The 18,871-nt window shown below is 31.5% G+C and overlaps 3 protein-coding genes across 3 annotated transcripts in view; 1 reads left to right on the forward strand and 2 right to left on the reverse strand.

The window, feature by feature from the left end:
- LOC130443227 (uncharacterized) overlaps positions 1-11,949 on the reverse strand; it is a 73,708-nt gene extending 61,759 nt beyond the window's left edge. Inside the window, exon 1 of the mRNA XM_056777755.1 lies at positions 11,709-11,949. Coding sequence (XP_056633733.1) covers positions 11,709-11,888 — 180 coding nt within the window. The 5' untranslated portion in view covers positions 11,889-11,949. The remainder of the gene's footprint in view (positions 1-11,708) is intronic.
- A 1,726-nt stretch (positions 11,950-13,675) lies between these two features.
- On the reverse strand, positions 13,676-15,086 carry LOC130443229 (transcription elongation factor 1 homolog). Its single transcript, XM_056777757.1, has 2 exons — positions 14,906-15,086; positions 13,676-14,627 (listed from the first exon to the last, which is right to left on the reverse strand). Exons 1-2 carry the CDS (start codon positions 15,019-15,021, stop codon positions 14,495-14,497), a joined length of 249 nt encoding a protein of 82 aa, XP_056633735.1. The 5' UTR covers positions 15,022-15,086; the 3' UTR covers positions 13,676-14,494.
- A 280-nt stretch (positions 15,087-15,366) lies between these two features.
- Positions 15,367-17,760, forward strand: LOC130443228 (translation initiation factor eIF-2B subunit gamma). Its single transcript, XM_056777756.1, has 6 exons — positions 15,367-15,646; positions 15,701-16,018; positions 16,074-16,289; positions 16,342-16,631; positions 17,209-17,438; positions 17,494-17,760. Exons 1-6 carry the CDS (start codon positions 15,487-15,489, stop codon positions 17,648-17,650), a joined length of 1,371 nt encoding a protein of 456 aa, XP_056633734.1. The 5' UTR covers positions 15,367-15,486; the 3' UTR covers positions 17,651-17,760.
- Positions 17,761-18,871: the final 1,111 nt, after the last annotated feature.

The raw sequence follows: 18,871 nt of genomic DNA on the forward strand, positions 1-18,871 counted from the left end.
ATTTGAAACAATGAAAATTACGTTTTTCCTTATTTTTTGGTGGAATTTTTTTAAAATCATATGAATTTTGAACCAGAATCAATATATGGGACGAACTGTATCTGTAAAAGCTAGATAACAACAGGAATATCACCGAAACTTGAAAATAAATTCAATTTTGGTGGAATTTTATGTGAAAGAATAGGAATTGCATTCAAATCAAATGGATTTTGAACCAGAATCAAAAGATGGGACATACTGTATCTATAAAAGATAAAAATATAGAATGATGCGGAAATGATGGAAATCGGTTCATTTTTGATGGAATTTTATTTGAAACAATGAAAATTACGTTTTTCCTTATTTTTTGGTTGAATTTTTCTAAAATCAAAATATGGGACAAACTGTATCTGTAAAAGCTAGAAAACAATAGGAATGTCACCGAAACTTGAAAATAAATTCAATTTTTGGTGGAATTTTATGTGAAAGAATAGGAATTGCATTCAAATCAAATTTTGAACCAGAATCAAAAGATGGGACATACTGTATCTATAAAAGATAAAAATCTAGAAAAATGATGCGGAAATGATGGAAATCAGTTCATTTTTTGATGGAATTTCATTTTAAACAATGACAATTACGTTTTTCAGATTGTTTGGCGGAAATTTATTACAATGATATGAATATTGAAGCAGAAACAAAATATTAGACATACTGTATCTGTAGAAGCTAAAAAGAAATATGAATGTCCCTGGAGCTTGGAAAATGCATTCAATTTTTAATGGAATTTTACCGAAAGAATGAAAGATGGGACATACTGTATCTATAAAAATTCAAAATATAGCAAAATGGAAATAAGCTCATTTTTTGGTGGAATTTCATTTCAAACAATGAAAATTATATTTTTTCAGATTTTTTGGTGGAACTTTACTAGAATGATATGAATTTTGAGCCATAATCAAAATATGGGACATACTGTATCTGCAAAAGCTAGAAAACAATAGGACTCTACCTTGAAAATAAATTCAATTTTTGGTAGAATTTCACTATAAAGGTATGAAATTAAAACAAGATTTGAAATACCGTAACTATAAGACACACTGTATTTGTAAAGCGAAAAAGTTCACTCAAAATTATGGAAGTTATGTTTTTCTCTTTTTATGGTGGAATTATTAAAAAATTGACTATAAAAGGTTATATTGGTGGGAAATATTTGAAACAATACAAGATGATGAAAACCAAACGTCGTGCCTTCCGATAAAGACGAAGAAGACCAAAAAAATGTGGGAAGAAAAAAGTAATAAAGAAATGTTTATATTAAACACATCTCTGCTTCAAAATAACATTTTTTCAAACAATGGTCTATTATGTTTACAGTTGCCTGTGAAACAATAAAATAGTTGATCTTAAGGTTCAGAATTGAAATTGCAGATGACGTTGTCGTACAGATCGCTGGATTAATATTAAACAAAATTGTTAATGACAACCAAATATATATTTTTCGTCTTCTAATTGGAATTTGTATTAGTTAACTTTCGATTGATATAAATAATGATTCAATCAACAAACATGAGCAATGAATATTTAATTTAGGAACAAATTGCTTCACGGGAATATTTTCGTGAAATAATTATGATATACGACCTGACAATATGTTTATAATAGATTACGCCTTTTCATTCTGTTATGTAAAATCAAATTTGAAAAATATATATGTAATTATTGAAGTATTATTTATATCTTCTGTTCTACTGGATATTTTTTCCAGAGCATGCATTTAAAAATCAGACCTCAACACCTGCAAAATTTTATCACTCACAGTACAGCGACTTAAAGAAACGGAGAAGATATAGTATAGAAGTGGTTTCCAATTCAGGAATGTACAGGGGGTATTGAAAGTAATCTGATTGCTGTGAGCGATTTCGTATTGAATTTTAGAAAAAAAATCTTTAATAGGTTGTTTTAATGAGCGAACTTTGGCTGCCGCTATCTTAAGAGGTTGTCGTAGCCAGCTCTCAACATCTCCAGATTAACGTCAAGTTGAACTTGACGTTATATTCAAATGGTGAAGTGAAAACTTTTGTAAAATATTGATAAAACTGTATAAATTATTACCTTGGTAATAGAGATAGTAGCTCGGATCAATGAACCTCTTTTAAGACGTCAAAATTAAATTAATAGGTTACGGTGGGCTGAAGAATATAAAAATTAGACGCATGAAGAGTTTTATGCAGTGATAAATCAAATTTTGAGGTTAGATGTTCGTCACATTATCTCTATTTTTATAGGATTCAGTGATTATCACTGAAGATGATAATTTGGTAAACAGTGTAATGTTAAGTATTAATAGTCTAAATATACATATCCAGCAAGCATTCTTCGACGTCTAATGAATGGTTAAATACGTTCTATAAGGCTGTTTTCACAATAAATCTTTTGAAGTCGTCGCTGTTTATTCCAAAATTCAAAATTGGTTCGGCCTTGGAGTGCAGCAACTACAGAACGGTTTGTGCCAGAAAAGGGAACCAGGGAACAAATATTAAATATCAAACAACTTATTGAAAAGGCTAGAGAATATTCCAATGTATCTATTTTGTTCCAAAAAGCTTTTGATAAAGTTAACTGGAGCTATCTTTGGACCATACTAGAGGAAATGGAAACGCCAAAACACCTGGTCATGTCAAAGGCTCTATATGAGTGGCAAGACATTGATCATGGCGTGAACCATACCAACAATAACAGAAATTATGACCAAACTGTCTGTTATTGGCGAAAAATATGACTTAAAAATAAATAAATCAAAAACGAAAATAATGATAGTTGATAGACAACTCAAAACAATGCTCCAGGCAGAAACTGCAGACTGAGATGTAAACAATTTCAATTATCTTGGTTCCTTTTACTGTTTCAGTACCTGGAACATGTAGCTAGAAGATCAGGAACAATGAAACGATTAATCAAAGAAGGGAAAGTAGAAGCAAACGCTCAAGATGCAGATCTCCAACTAGTAGGATAGATCAAACAAAACCCTTAATAAATATGAGACTGCATCGTGCCGAAAAGATTGCACAAGATACGCAAGCATGGAAAAAACTGCTGAATCAAATATAAATGGTGTCACTTCATCGTTTGGAGGATAATGGAAAGAGGAGGAGTCATCACCGACTATCGCAGTCTTGAGAGGTTGTGGTAGCCCAACATGCACATCTTCTGATTAGCGTCAAGATCAAAATGAGGTTATAATCAAATTGTTTTAGAAAAAACACTTTGGTGCTTGTAAATTAGTACATATATTTTATTATTTTTAAAATTTTATCCATCACCGTCTAGATCTCCTTTTTTATCAAAAGCTATTGTATTTTAATAACTTGTGTATGTATATAATTCCTACAGGCTTATCTGGCTTCCGGCTTCGAGTTTTTTCATTCTTTCTTTTTATATTTTGTCTCATTTTGCTAGTCCTTCACTCCCACTGTCCTCAAATCGTATCTAACCCATTTTCCCTTCCTCTTTCTATTCTTTTTTCTTTCCTATTCCACCTTTTAATAATCGTTTCACTCATTCATCTTTTGTCATACATTTTAACAAAAAATAGGTGATGGGTAAATTATAATGGATGATATTGTAAATTCTATATTCTTTTTTCTTTTCAAAAACAACAAAACTCGAACTAATTTAACGGTTTTGTTAATACTAAATTGAAAAATATATTGGGTGAGGTGAAGGCCGCTAAATCGGATGTGTTCGTGATTGGAAATTGGCAAAGCTTCCAAAACTATAAAATTATTACCGCATTTAATTTATAATTTTCGTCGTCCATTGCAAATATCTTCCGGCCGACGGAAATTCTATCGATTTTTACTATAAAAAAATATCCAATGGCGCGGTCGAACTTTAAATCCTACAAAAACACACACAACGTTCCATAGAAAATACCAAGCCGCTTAAAAATTTTTATCAAGCGAAAAAATGGTACTGTGAATTATTTCTTCGATGTTTATAATTGTAGTTTAGTCCCAACTAGTCCTGTGAAACGCAAGATTGTGCTGTGATTATACTGTTTGGACCAAGACTCTCTCTTAGACGCATACTGAAGATAGCCTGGACTGCGAGTATCACCAACGACGAAGTACTAAGACGCATTGGTCGCAAAAGCTGTTGACAATTATTAAGATAAGAAAAACATTTTACGCAATGACAAATACGTACTGCTACAGAACATAATTCAGGGCAGAGTAGAGGGAAAGAAATAAGAAAGAAGAAGAAATCTTGGCTCGTTAACATAAGAGAATGTACTAATCTCAGCGTTGGAGAATTGTTTCATGTTGCGAGGGGCAGAAACGTGGTCATGAAACTTCAATGAGAAGACGGCGACTATCGGTTGAAGCTCGTGCATGAATCTTCATAGTATATGCAAAAGTAACCGTTCCATACCTCGTAGTACGTGAAAAAATATGCATCCACCAGGAGTTTTGGCGATGGAAAACGTTCAACGTGGTATTGATCAGTAAACGTGATTAAAGACACTCGGGAATAGAAATAGCAGCTCAGATCAATGAAAAGGAGATTGAGAGACGCTGGACTTTTTAGAAACCTTTTTAAAACGTCAAAAATGAGGTTGCGTTAAGATAAATAACATAAAAATTGAAGGTATGAAGAGTAGGATAGAGTTTTATGGAGTAATGAGTCAAACTTTGATGTTAGTCCTTTTAAATGTTTAGTCAGTTTCTTGGTCAAACTAACAGTTCCCGTTTTTGAAAAAAAGAATAGGTTACACTAGTTTACAATCATTTTTTTATCCATTAAGGTGAATTTGTCTAGAAAAAGCGATAGAAAAAAATCTATCATGTCTGGTTCAAGAAATATTTACAAATATAACTGAAATTTTATAGATATTTAAATTAGTTTCTCTTATAATAGACCATCAGTAATCTCCTAACATGTTTTCATCCTAAAATCTTTGATTTCGTCCCACGAAAACCTTTTTTTCGGTGAAAACGTTCTTATTGTGAGTGCAAAAAATGAATCTTCAAAAATTTTCTAATAAATCGGTTATAATTTTGTGATTTCCACTTTTTATTTGCCAAAAAAGTTTCCATAATCATTTTGAATGACTACCAAGCTGATTGTTCATTAACAGATAAAAGGCTTTTATAATTTTATGTATTTGAGGGCCAAAAACTCTCTTCCAGTTTTCCCTCAGCAATATTTGGAAAGATTTTTTGTGTAAAGGGGATAGAATGATGTTATTGGGATCTACCAACAGCCCGCGCTTAATGTTCATTTTGCCATGAAGACTCTTTTCGAATAGACCATTCTTTTCCTACACAATAATGTTGTTTCGCTTTACTGTTCCACAAACAAACGAAACAACAGTATTTTGTGTAACCACCCTACAACCCCAATAATATATTGATGACCTTGAGATCGCCGCACATTTTCCATAGCAGTTCTTTATACTTTACACATCGTTTCACAATTAATTGTGTGTTCTATTGGTAGGGACAGTTTTTTATGACTCTTGTATAATAAAAAAAGGCTTTTAGATTATATTTCGAAAAATCTATGATTAAGCGCCATCATAGTTTTAATTCAATGCTCAAAAAGTCCCGGGATATCAGTATATTAACAATAGTCACCTTCTGTTTTAAAAAATTCTGAGTGAAGTTTGCTGTTGTTTCTGGAAAACGTTACTTTTGTAAGAAGTGCTGTTTTAGATCTTGATAATTGTAAATCTCTTATAAAATTATTCGAATCGACTTTGTTAATTAAATGTGGATTGAGAACTTATCAGAATCACTAAAAATCGGTTTGAATTCAACTCCATTGTCACCTAGTACTCGAATTACCGGGACACCTCTCCACATAGTACTGGAAAACCAATAATAAACTATAACAAGTGGGATCAAAACATAATCTAGAGAGGAACTATCGCCAACAGGAGATCATCATCCTGTCCAACAGTCAAACAGCTATTAGAACTCTAAACTTCAATATAATAAAATCATGGACCCCTCTGTGGCATCAGCTACAGAACAATGGAAGAATCATTAGAAAGGAAGTTGATAGGAGCGAAACCAATTATTGAGACGATCTACAGAGGCTAAGACAGGCGAAGACTCTCCCTGAAAACTCCTCAACAAGCACCTGAAGACGCTGAAGACACATTCTATAAGGAGTGTGATTGATGAATCAGCAGATACCATAAATCCTTTGTGTCGATGGGTATACGACACCCCAAAGCCATACATACTTACCAGGACATACTGGTGAACCAAATGGAAGGGAACGATGACCACTAGAGTAAGACGATTCTACAGCTTTCGCAAAATATAATGAGTCATCCACTTTTTATCTTAATTTGCAACAGGAAATCAAAAATGAAGAAGATATGCACTTTTTAACGAGTCGACAGTGTGACTTCTCTTTTTTGAAAATATTAACTGTCCACAAACATAACAAAAACGATCAGAACTTTGTTTACACTTTCTACTAGAGATTTAAATCAATCTGAACCAAGATAGTTGTCGTTTGAAGCGAACGAATAAACAATAAACCGTCATCACCACGTTAGGTAGTTAAAAAAACATTTGACTACAGGAAAAAACTGTGACGTGAGTTATCTCAACCTTCTGGACGTCGCAGGAAAAGATAAGCGAAATCGTGAGCCTTGCAGTATATAAAAAAACTTTTGTTCCAAAGATTGTGACATTAATCCGTTTGAAATTTGAAATTAATATATTTTTGTCCAAAAAACGGATGTCAAAGTTCTCATAAGTTAATTGGCGCAGTCAATAGGATGTCTGGGAATTAATCTAACTTGATGTCTTTCAACGGTACCCCAGGTTTTAGAGCTGCTCGTGATGTATCTGGATGTCGGGAAGAAGTATTAGTTGGATGTGTTTCTGATCAGGGACTTCGATTAAGAAGGTACCTTTCAGCTTTTTCGCTCATCTTTTCTGTCCGTCGAAGTTTCAATTCACGACGCAAGAGGGGGTTAAATTGATAGCGATGGAACCATAGGAGTCTAGGAAGTTATCTCGTGATAAAATATTTCTGCCAACAGGTTTAAGGAAAGTGGATTAACATATTTATATACATTTATTTTGGGGTTAAATTTTGTAAACTAGTGTTATTATCTCTCTTTTTGTGGGCTTTTGTGATTTGGATACTAAATTGGAAAATCTAGGACCGTTTCCAGTGAACAGACACTTCATGACGCGAGTTTAGATTCAGTCACTGAAGATGATAATTTGGTTAACGAAATGCGCGTCGAACAATGTAATTATAAGTGTTGGATACTAGTTTATGTGAATTTCTGTGAAAAATTCTTGCTACGATTATTTTTAACATGAAAATTTTCCTGTACGCCTGTGGCAGTCCGAAATGTTGGGAGGAAATTGTTGATGTGGAAATAAAATGATTTGGACAGCATGCTATTTTCGTTTCGGTTAGAAGGGCACTTAATTTTAAACGGAGATGTCGTGAGTTTGAATTTTAAGTACACGACAAGAATATGACATGTATTATTTGTAAAAGATGATGGATGTATCTAATATCCGAATAATTATTCAACAATTTTTTATTAACGTATTCCAAACAATCGAAACTGATTATTATTTCATTCTAAACAAAAATATTCACTTTTTAGAATGTTTTTTTTATATATATAAAACCTTCCCAGATATTTCTGTCGAGATAAACCTTTTCAACATAAATGTTCCATTAAAATTAAATCAGATTTAGTTTGGAAATGCTATAGGGCCCTTTGGGGAAACGTTAAAATTCCGCCAACAACCAAAGCAAGGGGTACGAAATGTTGGTAAAATGTCATACGTCTAAAATTTCACAAATTGTGGCAGTTTGTCAGCCTATTTATTATTCCACCCATCCACGTAAGGGTATTCTTACCAGTGGCGCCACTAAAAATAATAAATTATAATTTATACATAAACACAATTAGTTCGCCCCATTTTTTGAAATGTTACGTTCAAAAGAAAAATTGACGTTGCAAATGAAATCATCACTGAATAAGTCATGTGATTGACAAATCCATATGACGTTTGCGAAGTACCAACTTTCAAAAAACTATGTGTAAAATTTTATGACATTTCGATTAGTCAGAAAAAAGTGACTTCAAGTGCAGCTTCTTTTCGTATTTTCAAAAACAATGGATTTTTAATTTATCATTGCTTCTCGATGAAAAAAAAATAATATACCAGCTCACCAAAAAGTGTTATTGGAATCTGCTTTATCGAAAAGAACTATTTGTTATTAGTTTGCTGAATTAAAACGCGATCGTACAGACACCGATGATGGTGAACGTTCTGGTCGTCCAAGGAACTCCAGGAAAAATCAAAAAAGTCCTCAAATTGGTTATGATTAATCGTAAATATAAATTGCATGAGATAGCTAAGGCCATAAAGATATTAGAAGACAGTGAATTTAGAATTGTGCATGAAATTTGATCTTGAGAAAGCTTTTTTCAAAGTGGGTGACCCGTTTACTCAGAGTCGATTAAAAACAACAAGATGTTGATGATTCAGAGCAATGTTTGGACATGTTTACACGTAATAAGTCAGATCTTTTTATCGATATTTGACAATGGATGAAACATGGATCCATAACTTCACTCCGGAATAAAAACGATAATCAAATGAATGAACTACGGCCGGTGAACCACGTCCGAAGCGTCAAAATGCACAACACTCAGCTATAAAGATAATGGCTTCAGTATTTTCGATGCGCATGGAACATTGTCTATCTCTAAAATCAACAATGAAATCAATCAAAAATCAATGAAAAACGGCTTCGTATATTGAAGAAAAAACCAAGACAATGCACCGATTCACAAATCGATGGCGACGATCAATAAATTGAACGAATTACACTTAGAATTGCTTCCTGATCCACCGTATAGTCCAGATCAGGTCCCCTGTGACTACTGGTTATTGGCTGTTATTAAAAAAATGTTCACTGGTAAGAAATTCAGTTCAAATGAAGAAGCAATTGCTGAAACTGAAGCCTATTTTGAGACAAACGACAAATTTTTCAGCAAGCACGGCATCAAGAAGCTAGTGAAGCATTGAAATGATTGTATTGGTCTTGAAGAAGATTACATTGAGGATTTGAATCGATTTTTGACAAAAAAAACTGTTTCAGTTAGTCACGCGGCTTATTGAAGAGTGATGTTTTTTAGAACTTATTATGTTGATAAACTCCTTATACTAATCTTTTATTAGCTACCTTAAATTCTACAGGAGGAATATGAGCATAAAACTCCACTTCTTTCATAGGCAACTGAAGAGGTTTCCGGAAAATCTAGGAAATTTCAGCGTGGAGCAGGGAGAACGTATACACCAGGACATACGCGTCAAGGAAATCGCCGTAAGGTTATTTAGGATACAAATATAATGTCTTTTAATATAACATATCATATAATGTATTCAGCAACAACGAAAATTCCTTTGTCAACTTTATATAACAGCTAAATGGATATAGAAAAATCAGCAACCATTGCTAGTTAAAATGTTTTATAGAGTATCTTTTTTTGAAAACCACATTTCCACAAGAATTTTGTACGTTTATTAATGTAATCCTGTGAAGGAGAAAAAATCTAAATTAAAATGCTAAAACCAAAACGGATTTCTTTTCAAACGCAACCAATTTTCCAAGAATTTCCCACAAGAGGCGCGGATAATATCTAATAAAACTTTTCACAACATTGGCATCACTATATACTATAAATCAAAGTGCAGCTTTAGTTTGATTAAAAAAGCGAGCGTAGTGGGGAATGTTAACAATTTTTAAATAGAATTATTTTAACGAAAAGAGAGAATTTTTAAATCGTTCATTCATGATATAGATAAATATCTATTAAAAAGAGAGCGAATCGGTAAAAATTAAAAATGAAACTAAAAATGTGAACGTTCTGATTCTGATTCTCTTTTCACTGAGCATAATTAGCACGATTGGAATAATTGGAATAATCATTACCAAGAATTTTCTTTGAATCCCAATGTTTAGAAGCAAATTTTAACACTTCCTTGGTTATACGAGGGTCGCTAATCAATATTTTTCAAAATATTCTTCATTAAGATCAATACGCTGCTGCATACGTTGGAACCTATTTAAAGTCGAAGCATTTTTTCAATTACATGTGATTTGAATGCATCTTCAGGTGTACAAAAACGTTAACCTCACAATTTATTTTTGATCTGCGGGAATAAGAAGGAATTTTTGAGTGCCAAACAAGGACTATACAGCGGATGACCCAACAATACGATGTTTTGACTGTTTAAAAATGTTTTTGTTTCAACTGATGTGTGAGAGCTCGCATTGTCAGGATAAAAAATGATTCTTCTTCTACGATTAGTTACCCTTATTTATTGAACACTCCTCTCAAACAAATCCTGGTGTCGCAATTCAGAATTGACCGTTCTAAGTTGCTCTAATGGAACTGAGGCGACCATTTGCTTCGTAGTGCTTCGTGCGCGAACAATTTTTATTGGATTCGGTTCGTCTTGTTATTAAGATTCGGATTCGTGTGCATAAATCCATGATTCGTCGCCAGTCATGATCTTATAGACATCTTTTGAATCGATAAGAGCTTTTTTTGAGCGATTAACAAATTATGCGGTATCCAACTCGAACTAATATTTTTGACAGCCAAATTTTCATAAAATATTGAATGTACGCAAGTGGAACTAATACCCAAGTATGCCTCAATCTCACGGTATGTTACATGACGATCTTGCAATAACAGTTCACCCACAGCATCGATGTTTTTTGGTCCATTTTTGTCGACTGTTACGAAATTCATCTTGTAGCGAAGTGCGACCACCACTGAAACCAGCGAAAAACGGTGACTCGGGATGGTGTTTCATCACTAAAAGTCGAAGCGAGTTGATTGGCGCACTGGTATTGGGAATGTTCATGATTTAATTACATTTTTTGACCAAAATGTATGTTTCAAATATCTGTGAACGTTCTGGGTACGTTCAACATGAAAAATGTCAAACTTTAAGATGTCAGATTTGACATATTCACGTCAGTGCTGTCATATCTCAAAATTGAATGCAAAAACCAGTTTTAAAATATTTAGAAACAAAAGATAATACAATATATTTATAAAAACAATAAATGCAATCATAAGAAATAACCAAAAATCAAAAGGCTTCTCTACAAATATGGGATTAAGACAAGGGGAAAGCTCAAGTTCATTATTTGCACTGTATCAAGTAAAAAAAAATGTGTAGGACAATTGCAACTACAAAAATGTCAGAAATTGCACTTCGAATTGATTCACCACCCATTCTATTCACCAAATCTTGTGCCCAGCGATTTATTCCTGTTCCCTAACCTTAAATTTTCACATATAGGAGAGATATTTTCATCAGACAAGGACATGTAAACGCCTATTTCGGAGAGAAAGGCGGTAACTATAACTTGGAAAGGTTAAAAAGGTTAGGGGACCGTTTTTGGTCGTTCGTGGGGTAAAATGAATGAGACGTTGAAAATTATGTGAATAATAACTTGAATCCTACGTATAAATAAATTATTTTTATCCTTTTTTTAAAGTCCAAGGATTTTTTTTCCAGAAATCTATGGTATACTGCGAAAAGTTTGCAAGTAAATATTTGTGAGATTGGTACAAGTTAATAAATGTGTAGTACTCCATTTTATTTTATTTCGATGAATAATTTATTTAAATAATAACAAAAACTTACAATACAAAACTTGTGCTCCTTTTTAGGACACTCTATCAGCTTCATAAGAGTTTCGTTCAAACAAGGAGTTATAGAACCAACTCCTTCGTTATACATCCCGCATTGAAAACACTGCAAACCCAAAACAGTGGCCACAAAACAGACAAAAACCCCGCCGAATAAAAAAAATTTAAATCCCATTTTTTCTACTTTAAAAAAGTTTTTTAATTTATCGATATTTTACTATGGATGAACCGGTCCTGTCTAGGAGATGTTTTCAAAGCGCGGCCCAAAATTGAACTGAACTCCTGTAACGGCAACAACTTCGGAGTTTGGAGAGTTGCGTCGTATATAGAGAGACAAAAATTACGTTTAAAGGTACATAAAATTAATAAGAGGAATAAAAATTTATATATCATTTTTAAATAATGGCTAATACGAAATTATCATCATAAACATATGTCAAGTTGAGAATTACAACCACCAGGCTACAAATTCAACAAATTTCCATAGATAAGTCCCAGCGTTATCTTTAATATATAAATAAATCTGAGTTGTTTGTAATTCATAACTGCTTTGGTTCGTTGTGCTCTTTTGGATACGCAGCAATATTAAGTTGGATAATCGATATTCTTAATTTAATTCATTAGGTTTTTTCCAACTTTTCAGCCTTTTTTTATTAATTATTAACATCATTCGTTAAAAAACTGGTGGCGTCCAATTTAATACTAATTAATTGAGACCGAATACCACTCCCTAAGGAAGTCTCCTGTCCGAAAGTGAGGTTATAAAATTGGCCGTCGAAAATTTCAACAATTCGTGAGATTCTTCGGCACTGATTCAATACATCGGAAATACGTAAAATGATTGTAGTAGAAAAATGAAAAGCTGGAATGGGATTATAAGACATAATAGTTGAAGTAAGTGCTGCTATTGAAATTAGTTCACGGTATTTTTATATCTCACCTCGTATGTTATAAACTGAATTATAGTTCAATACGTCAGATTGTATATTTTGTTTTTATCGACCATATTTTAATTAAGAATACTGAATTAGAATTCGTAATTTTACGAATGTTTTTGTAAAAAACTTATCGGATCGGATGTAATCATAAAAACGAAAAAAATAATGCCTTATCGTTCCTTTAAGGTATTTTTTACAAACGATTTCCGTTTTTTTCGTGAATTTTACGATTGCAAATAAGACGGATGATATGAAAATCCGTAAAGTCGGAAAAAAGCAGTATAATATAATAATAAAATACAGGCAGTTCTAAAGAAAAAAGTTGTTTTGACTAGTTTATGGCTCAATATTTCTTTTCCTAATGTCCTTTAAAAATATTTCATAATAAACCTTCGAAAATATTTATAAAAAAATTTACACATCTAAATTTAGTTTAGGAAAGTATTGTTCCATAAATAATAGTTAATAATGTGATTTATTTAATTAATATCTTTGATTACCCACCTTATTTTTTTGCTGTGTTGATATTGAAACAATAAATTCCTGTGAAATGTTATGCAACCAAAATTAAAGATTACTATTAAACTAACAAATTAAATATCTAATTGAAAGACACGGGGGATTTTTTGGGGGATAAAAAGTTTTAGGGAGAAAATGAATAACTTGTTTAATCGGAATTTTTTCGCTTAAACAAACTAAATAAAATTTAAAATGTCTAAGTTTTTGAATTCTATGAAAAGTAGTATGTCGCCCTCTATCGTTCGTTTCATCAACTTAGTGGTATTATGTTTAAATATCAGAACAAAAGTAATTTTTTATTAAGAAAATTTTATATGTATTTTTTGTTCTAATCGATGCTTTTTATATTCATAACTAAATTTCATCACAAAGAAAAACTTACTTTATCTTAGTGTTAATCTAGAGGATTTTAAAATATGCTTGGGGAAAAAAATTTCGACCGATTGGCATCACTGGTACTCATTGTCAAGCATCTCGAATTATTAAGGTTATATTCAAACTGTCAATGACACTATTGTTTTATTACATTTTGTTTTTAAATAGTTTTTGATTGAAAAAAAAAACGCTGTTGTAATCTATTTTTTGTGATATATCTAAAGTGTGAAATAAGATTCAATTATTTTTGGCGTAAAAAATTGTTTTGACAACCTTAAAAATCTCTATAATCACAAAGAAACTCCATAAAAAGCCCAACTGAAGATGAAGTGAAAAAAATAGTTAAGAGCACAAAGTGAGGTCAAAAACAAACTCAAAATGTCATTTTTGGGCCGTATACTTTATTTTCAGTGAGAAAAATAATTACCAGTAACGATGATTTACATTAAAGTATTTAATATAAAAACCTTCATACATAATGGTTGAAAGGAATAAGATTTTTTAGATTTATATTCAATACATTGATATACAGGGTGTTACTAAATTGACGCAAATTGCAGGAAAGAGCCATCTTAATTTCAAACAAGCAATCACCTCCTGAATTTTGTTGTATGAATTTAGATACATCCTGTATATCCAAAAAAGAGGAGGATAAGGTAAAAAATAATAAGGAGGATGTTATTTTTATAATTTTTTAGTTTTAAAATTTGTAGTATATGAATATAAATAATTGTTATTAAAACTTATATTTCAACTAACCTAATTTTAAATAATAAAATGTTCAAGAAATGAAACAAACATCTTAATATTTAATTTCCTATACATTGTTTTAAACTTTTCAAAGAATTATTATACAATGTTATTTTTTTTTTAACAAAAATTAATGTTGATATTTCCATCATTGCATGCATTATATTTTAATTCAGATTATCGAGTGTCAATACACAATTTAATTTGCATTTTCACAAGCATCTATCCAATCATTATACACATCAACGGGTTCTGATAAGAAATTTATAGTTGTTTGGAAATCTTCCAAACATACTCTACATGTTATTCTCGCCGTACTTCGCCCTTTATCCCTGTAAAAAACAAAACTTGAATCTATACCTCCTTTCGGTGGCCTAGGAATTACGAACAATGAACCAATCTACTAGCATTCGTTTTTCTATCATATTCATCAACTTCAAACTTCACTCAAATAAATGAAGAAAAATAATAGAATAAATTAGGGCGAACAGCGTAAGAAATCACTTTCCAAATAGCGTACCTACGAAATTGTAGCTGTAAAACCAGAAGCAGCGGTATATATAACACATTATTTACAAACATTACCATGCATGCATAGGTAGAAACTTACATTTTCACATCACAGGATTTTTCGTGGTTACAGAATGGGCAATTAAAAAGTATATCCAAAGGTTCAATGGCTTTTCTTTTCGCTGGAGGTTTCCTTTTTGACTTCCTTCGACCCATTTCAATATTAAATGAACAAAACTAATATTCTCTTTATTTGGCTGTCAAAAAGTAAATACATCAAACTGTTTACAACATTAATTACAGAAGTACGTTCAACTGTGCACTAAAATGGGCAGAAATAACACACTCTGTCATGAATTGTGTGCTCTGAAACATACGCTCTTTTAATAAATTATTCATTTATATATAATCGTGATACAAAATTCCTAACAATTAAGGAATCAATATTGTGTATAATAATATCACACAGTTTTTGTATAAAATTTAAATCATTTGCAATTTTTTGAGATGATCACAGAACATATTATTTCTGTATCTGTCATTTGAAAACTTCAAAGTCCAAAAACATTCTAACCTAACTACATAAAATGCATTTTAGTTGATCTATGAGGCATATGGTTTTTATATATATATATATAAGAATCAACATAGATAGGTGATAATTTGTATAAATGATTGAAAATGAGTTTTTCACAAGAATTTCAAGTAGTTGTTTTGGCAGCTGGTAAAGGTTCCAGAATATCGGAAATAACAACGGGAAAACCTAAATGCCTTCTACCTATAGGACCTAAACCACTTGTTTGGTACCCTTTGCACAAATTACAAACATCAGGATTTCACGGTATATAAATGTAATTATAATATGTATAGTTTGTGCGAAATTAACAAATTTTAGAGGTAATCTTGGTGGTGCTTGAACATCAAAAAGGAGAAATCCAAAGTACTTTAGAAAAAAGTGATTTAGATATAAAAATAGAATACTTGTCAATAAGTGAAGATGAAGATTTAGGTACTGCTGATACTTTGAGACTGATTCAAGATAAATTGAAATCTGATGTGTTAATATTCTCTTGTGATTTTGTTAGTGACGTTAATTTAAATGGACTTTTGGATGTGTTCAGAGCAAATAACGCATCGATTGCTTCTCTGCTAATACATCCTCAGAATACTGAAAACATTATTGTACCAGGCCCAAAATCTAAACACAAACCAGGTATTAATAAAAATTTGAATAAATTAACTACTTAAACTTGATAAACATATTTCAGAAAGGGATATTATTGGAGTGGATGCGCAAACAGGTAGATTGATATTTCTAGCGTCTGCTAGTGATTTTGAAAGTGAATTATCTCTACCAGTATCCCTTCTCAATAAACATACAAAAATTAAAATTCATACTAATTTGATAGACTCACATGTATACGTGCTTAAAAACTGGGTTATAAAATATTTAAAGAGCGTTGATAATTTTACATCATTGAAAGGTAAATGTTGAATATTCATAAGATTGTTGGGATACTATAAATTTTCCTTTAGGTGAATTTCTGCCACACATAATCAAAAAACAACTATCGAAACCTACAGATTCGTCAGATACAAAAGAATCCATTTTAAACATTAAATATCCTGATGATATATTTTCTTTTGCTAAAGAAGACAAATTGGAATTGACTATAAGAGAACTATCGGCTTTTAACGATCATATAGGAGATTTGAAACCAACTTATCATGGGGATTCAATAAGGTGTTTCGCCCATATAGAACCGAAGGGTAATTTTGGGGTGAGGGTGAATACCTTACCTGCTTATTGGTCTACAAATGCTAAGGTATATATAATATCTTATAGAAAAAATGATTTTATATAGATGCTAGAGTTTTTCTTCTTGTTTTCACTTTTGGTCGTGTTCCAATTGTTTTCTCAGCCTTAGAAGCTTATTTTAGTTTTCCAATGTTAGTGAGGAAACTCAATTTTAGCTATGTCACCACAATCTCTTTAATCTCCTTCTGGTTCAGCTTTTTGGTAGATCTACTGCATCCTGATGTTCTAAGGGATGTTTAAATTGTAGTCTTATTAGAGAAATCATTGAGATTTTTATGATCAATTAAAGAATTATCCTGTCATTGTAAAAACCAATTAAAAATCACTTTAGTTAGAAAACCAGGTGTTTCCACAAAACATTTCGAAATTTTGTATTTCGTACCAAAAATTTCATTATTTTTGTGATGGTATAACTTTAAATAAGCAAATTTAGAAGCTAAATTAGTTAGAAAAAAGATTACTTGTGTTTTAGTAACTGATATTACCTTATAGTTAACATTTACTACCCATAGATAAAATCAATTTGATCAAAACAAATATCGTAGATCAATTGAACAATTTGTTTCTTTTATATACATTTTTAGATAATAGATCTTTGGAGTTCCTTGACACATTGTAAAGAATTAATATTAAAATCACCAAAATCAACAATTGTGTCTAATCAAGTAGATGATAGGTGTATTATTTGGGAAAACGCCAATCTCACTGAAAAAACTTCTTTCAAAAACGCCATTATCGGAGCTACCAGTGCAATAAAAAGTTTTAGCAGAGTGTTCAACAGCATTGTGATGAACAACGTTACTATACATGAAAAGTAAGTCAAATATTAAATCTGGAATTGAGTTTTTTGATAATATGTTTATTTACAGAGTTGCTATCGAAAATTGTATAGTTTGCGATGGTGCTACAATTGAAAGTGGTTGTAATCTGAAAGGATGCCTTATTGGCAGTAATCACGTTGTTGCAACAGGCTCTGAACACATGAACGAAGTTTTAACCGAGTCCGATAGATTGATGGAATTTTAAAAAAATTATAACTTGAAAAAACTATTTCTCTTTTTATTTTTATTCCTATTACTTTGAGGGTGATAATGTACAAATTTTATTAAATTTTTTCTCATAAACAATTAAAGAAGTATATTGAACATAATTTTAAAGCATTTTCCCAATCCCATTTTGAAATAGACCAAAAAACTGTTTAATGCCTCCCATTTCTACAATTATATCAATCATGACTTATTTTGCAGAGACAATGAGCATAACAAAAAAAGAAGTTGAAATGATGCTTAAAATAGAAATAAAAATTATTGACCTGAAAAAGAAAATGAAATATAGAACAGGGACGAAAGGACATGACTTCTTCAGAACAAGAAGTGCTGGAGGTACAAATTATGGTAGAGATAATAAAAAAAAGCTAAAGAGAGAAGACTGGGATAAGAATGATGGTGGACGCAAGATGGAAGAAGAAGACAGAGTCCAAGGTGATGAAGGAATTTGAAAAAATGGCTATGAATAGGCAGACATGGAAAGGGATGGTAAACAAGCTGTAGGTGTAGGAAGCTGATAATTGATATTGTAATTTTAAATAATTATTGATACTAAAATTGGTAAACTTCATACTCTAAAAGTGTAGTCATTACACCACAATTTTGAGTAGTTCAAATGCACTACAACTAACAACTAATGATTAGTTGAGGGAACAGTTTCGATAGTAGGCCAAATGACCAAAATTACAAGCCATCCACACAAATCGCCAAGAAAATTTGTGCAATAGAAAAGTTTGAAGTTCATAGATACGGGTGAGTTTTTAAATCAATAGTGGCAAAGCTGGTAAAATCAATTTAAATTCTATTGAGGAAAGAACAAAATAGAATTAATACAGATAATTTACACTATTTATAACAAATTCAACTTTGATTCTTGAATAATCTACTCGCATTATTCACTCTAATAACGCTGAGGCTCATATTATAAACTTTATCTTCATGTATTACACAAATCGCAATATTCTAAATATCGTTGATTCCATTTTCGTTCTTTCGAAAACTGAATTTTTGACAGAATATCGTTATCACAGACCATGTATTTTTAAAAGTTTCGTGATAATATTTTTTGTTCTGGCGAAATTGGCGGTACCTAATAATGTTAATCATAACTATTTATGTTATTTTACAATAAGCCATACCACTACGTTGAAACAAGTAGAAAATTTTCAAATTTATCTTTTTTATGACTCAAAGTTCGTAT

This window comes from Diorhabda sublineata, chromosome 4 (assembly GCF_026230105.1).
Source record: "Diorhabda sublineata isolate icDioSubl1.1 chromosome 4, icDioSubl1.1, whole genome shotgun sequence".
NCBI classification, from domain to species: Eukaryota; Metazoa; Arthropoda; class Insecta; order Coleoptera; family Chrysomelidae; genus Diorhabda; species Diorhabda sublineata.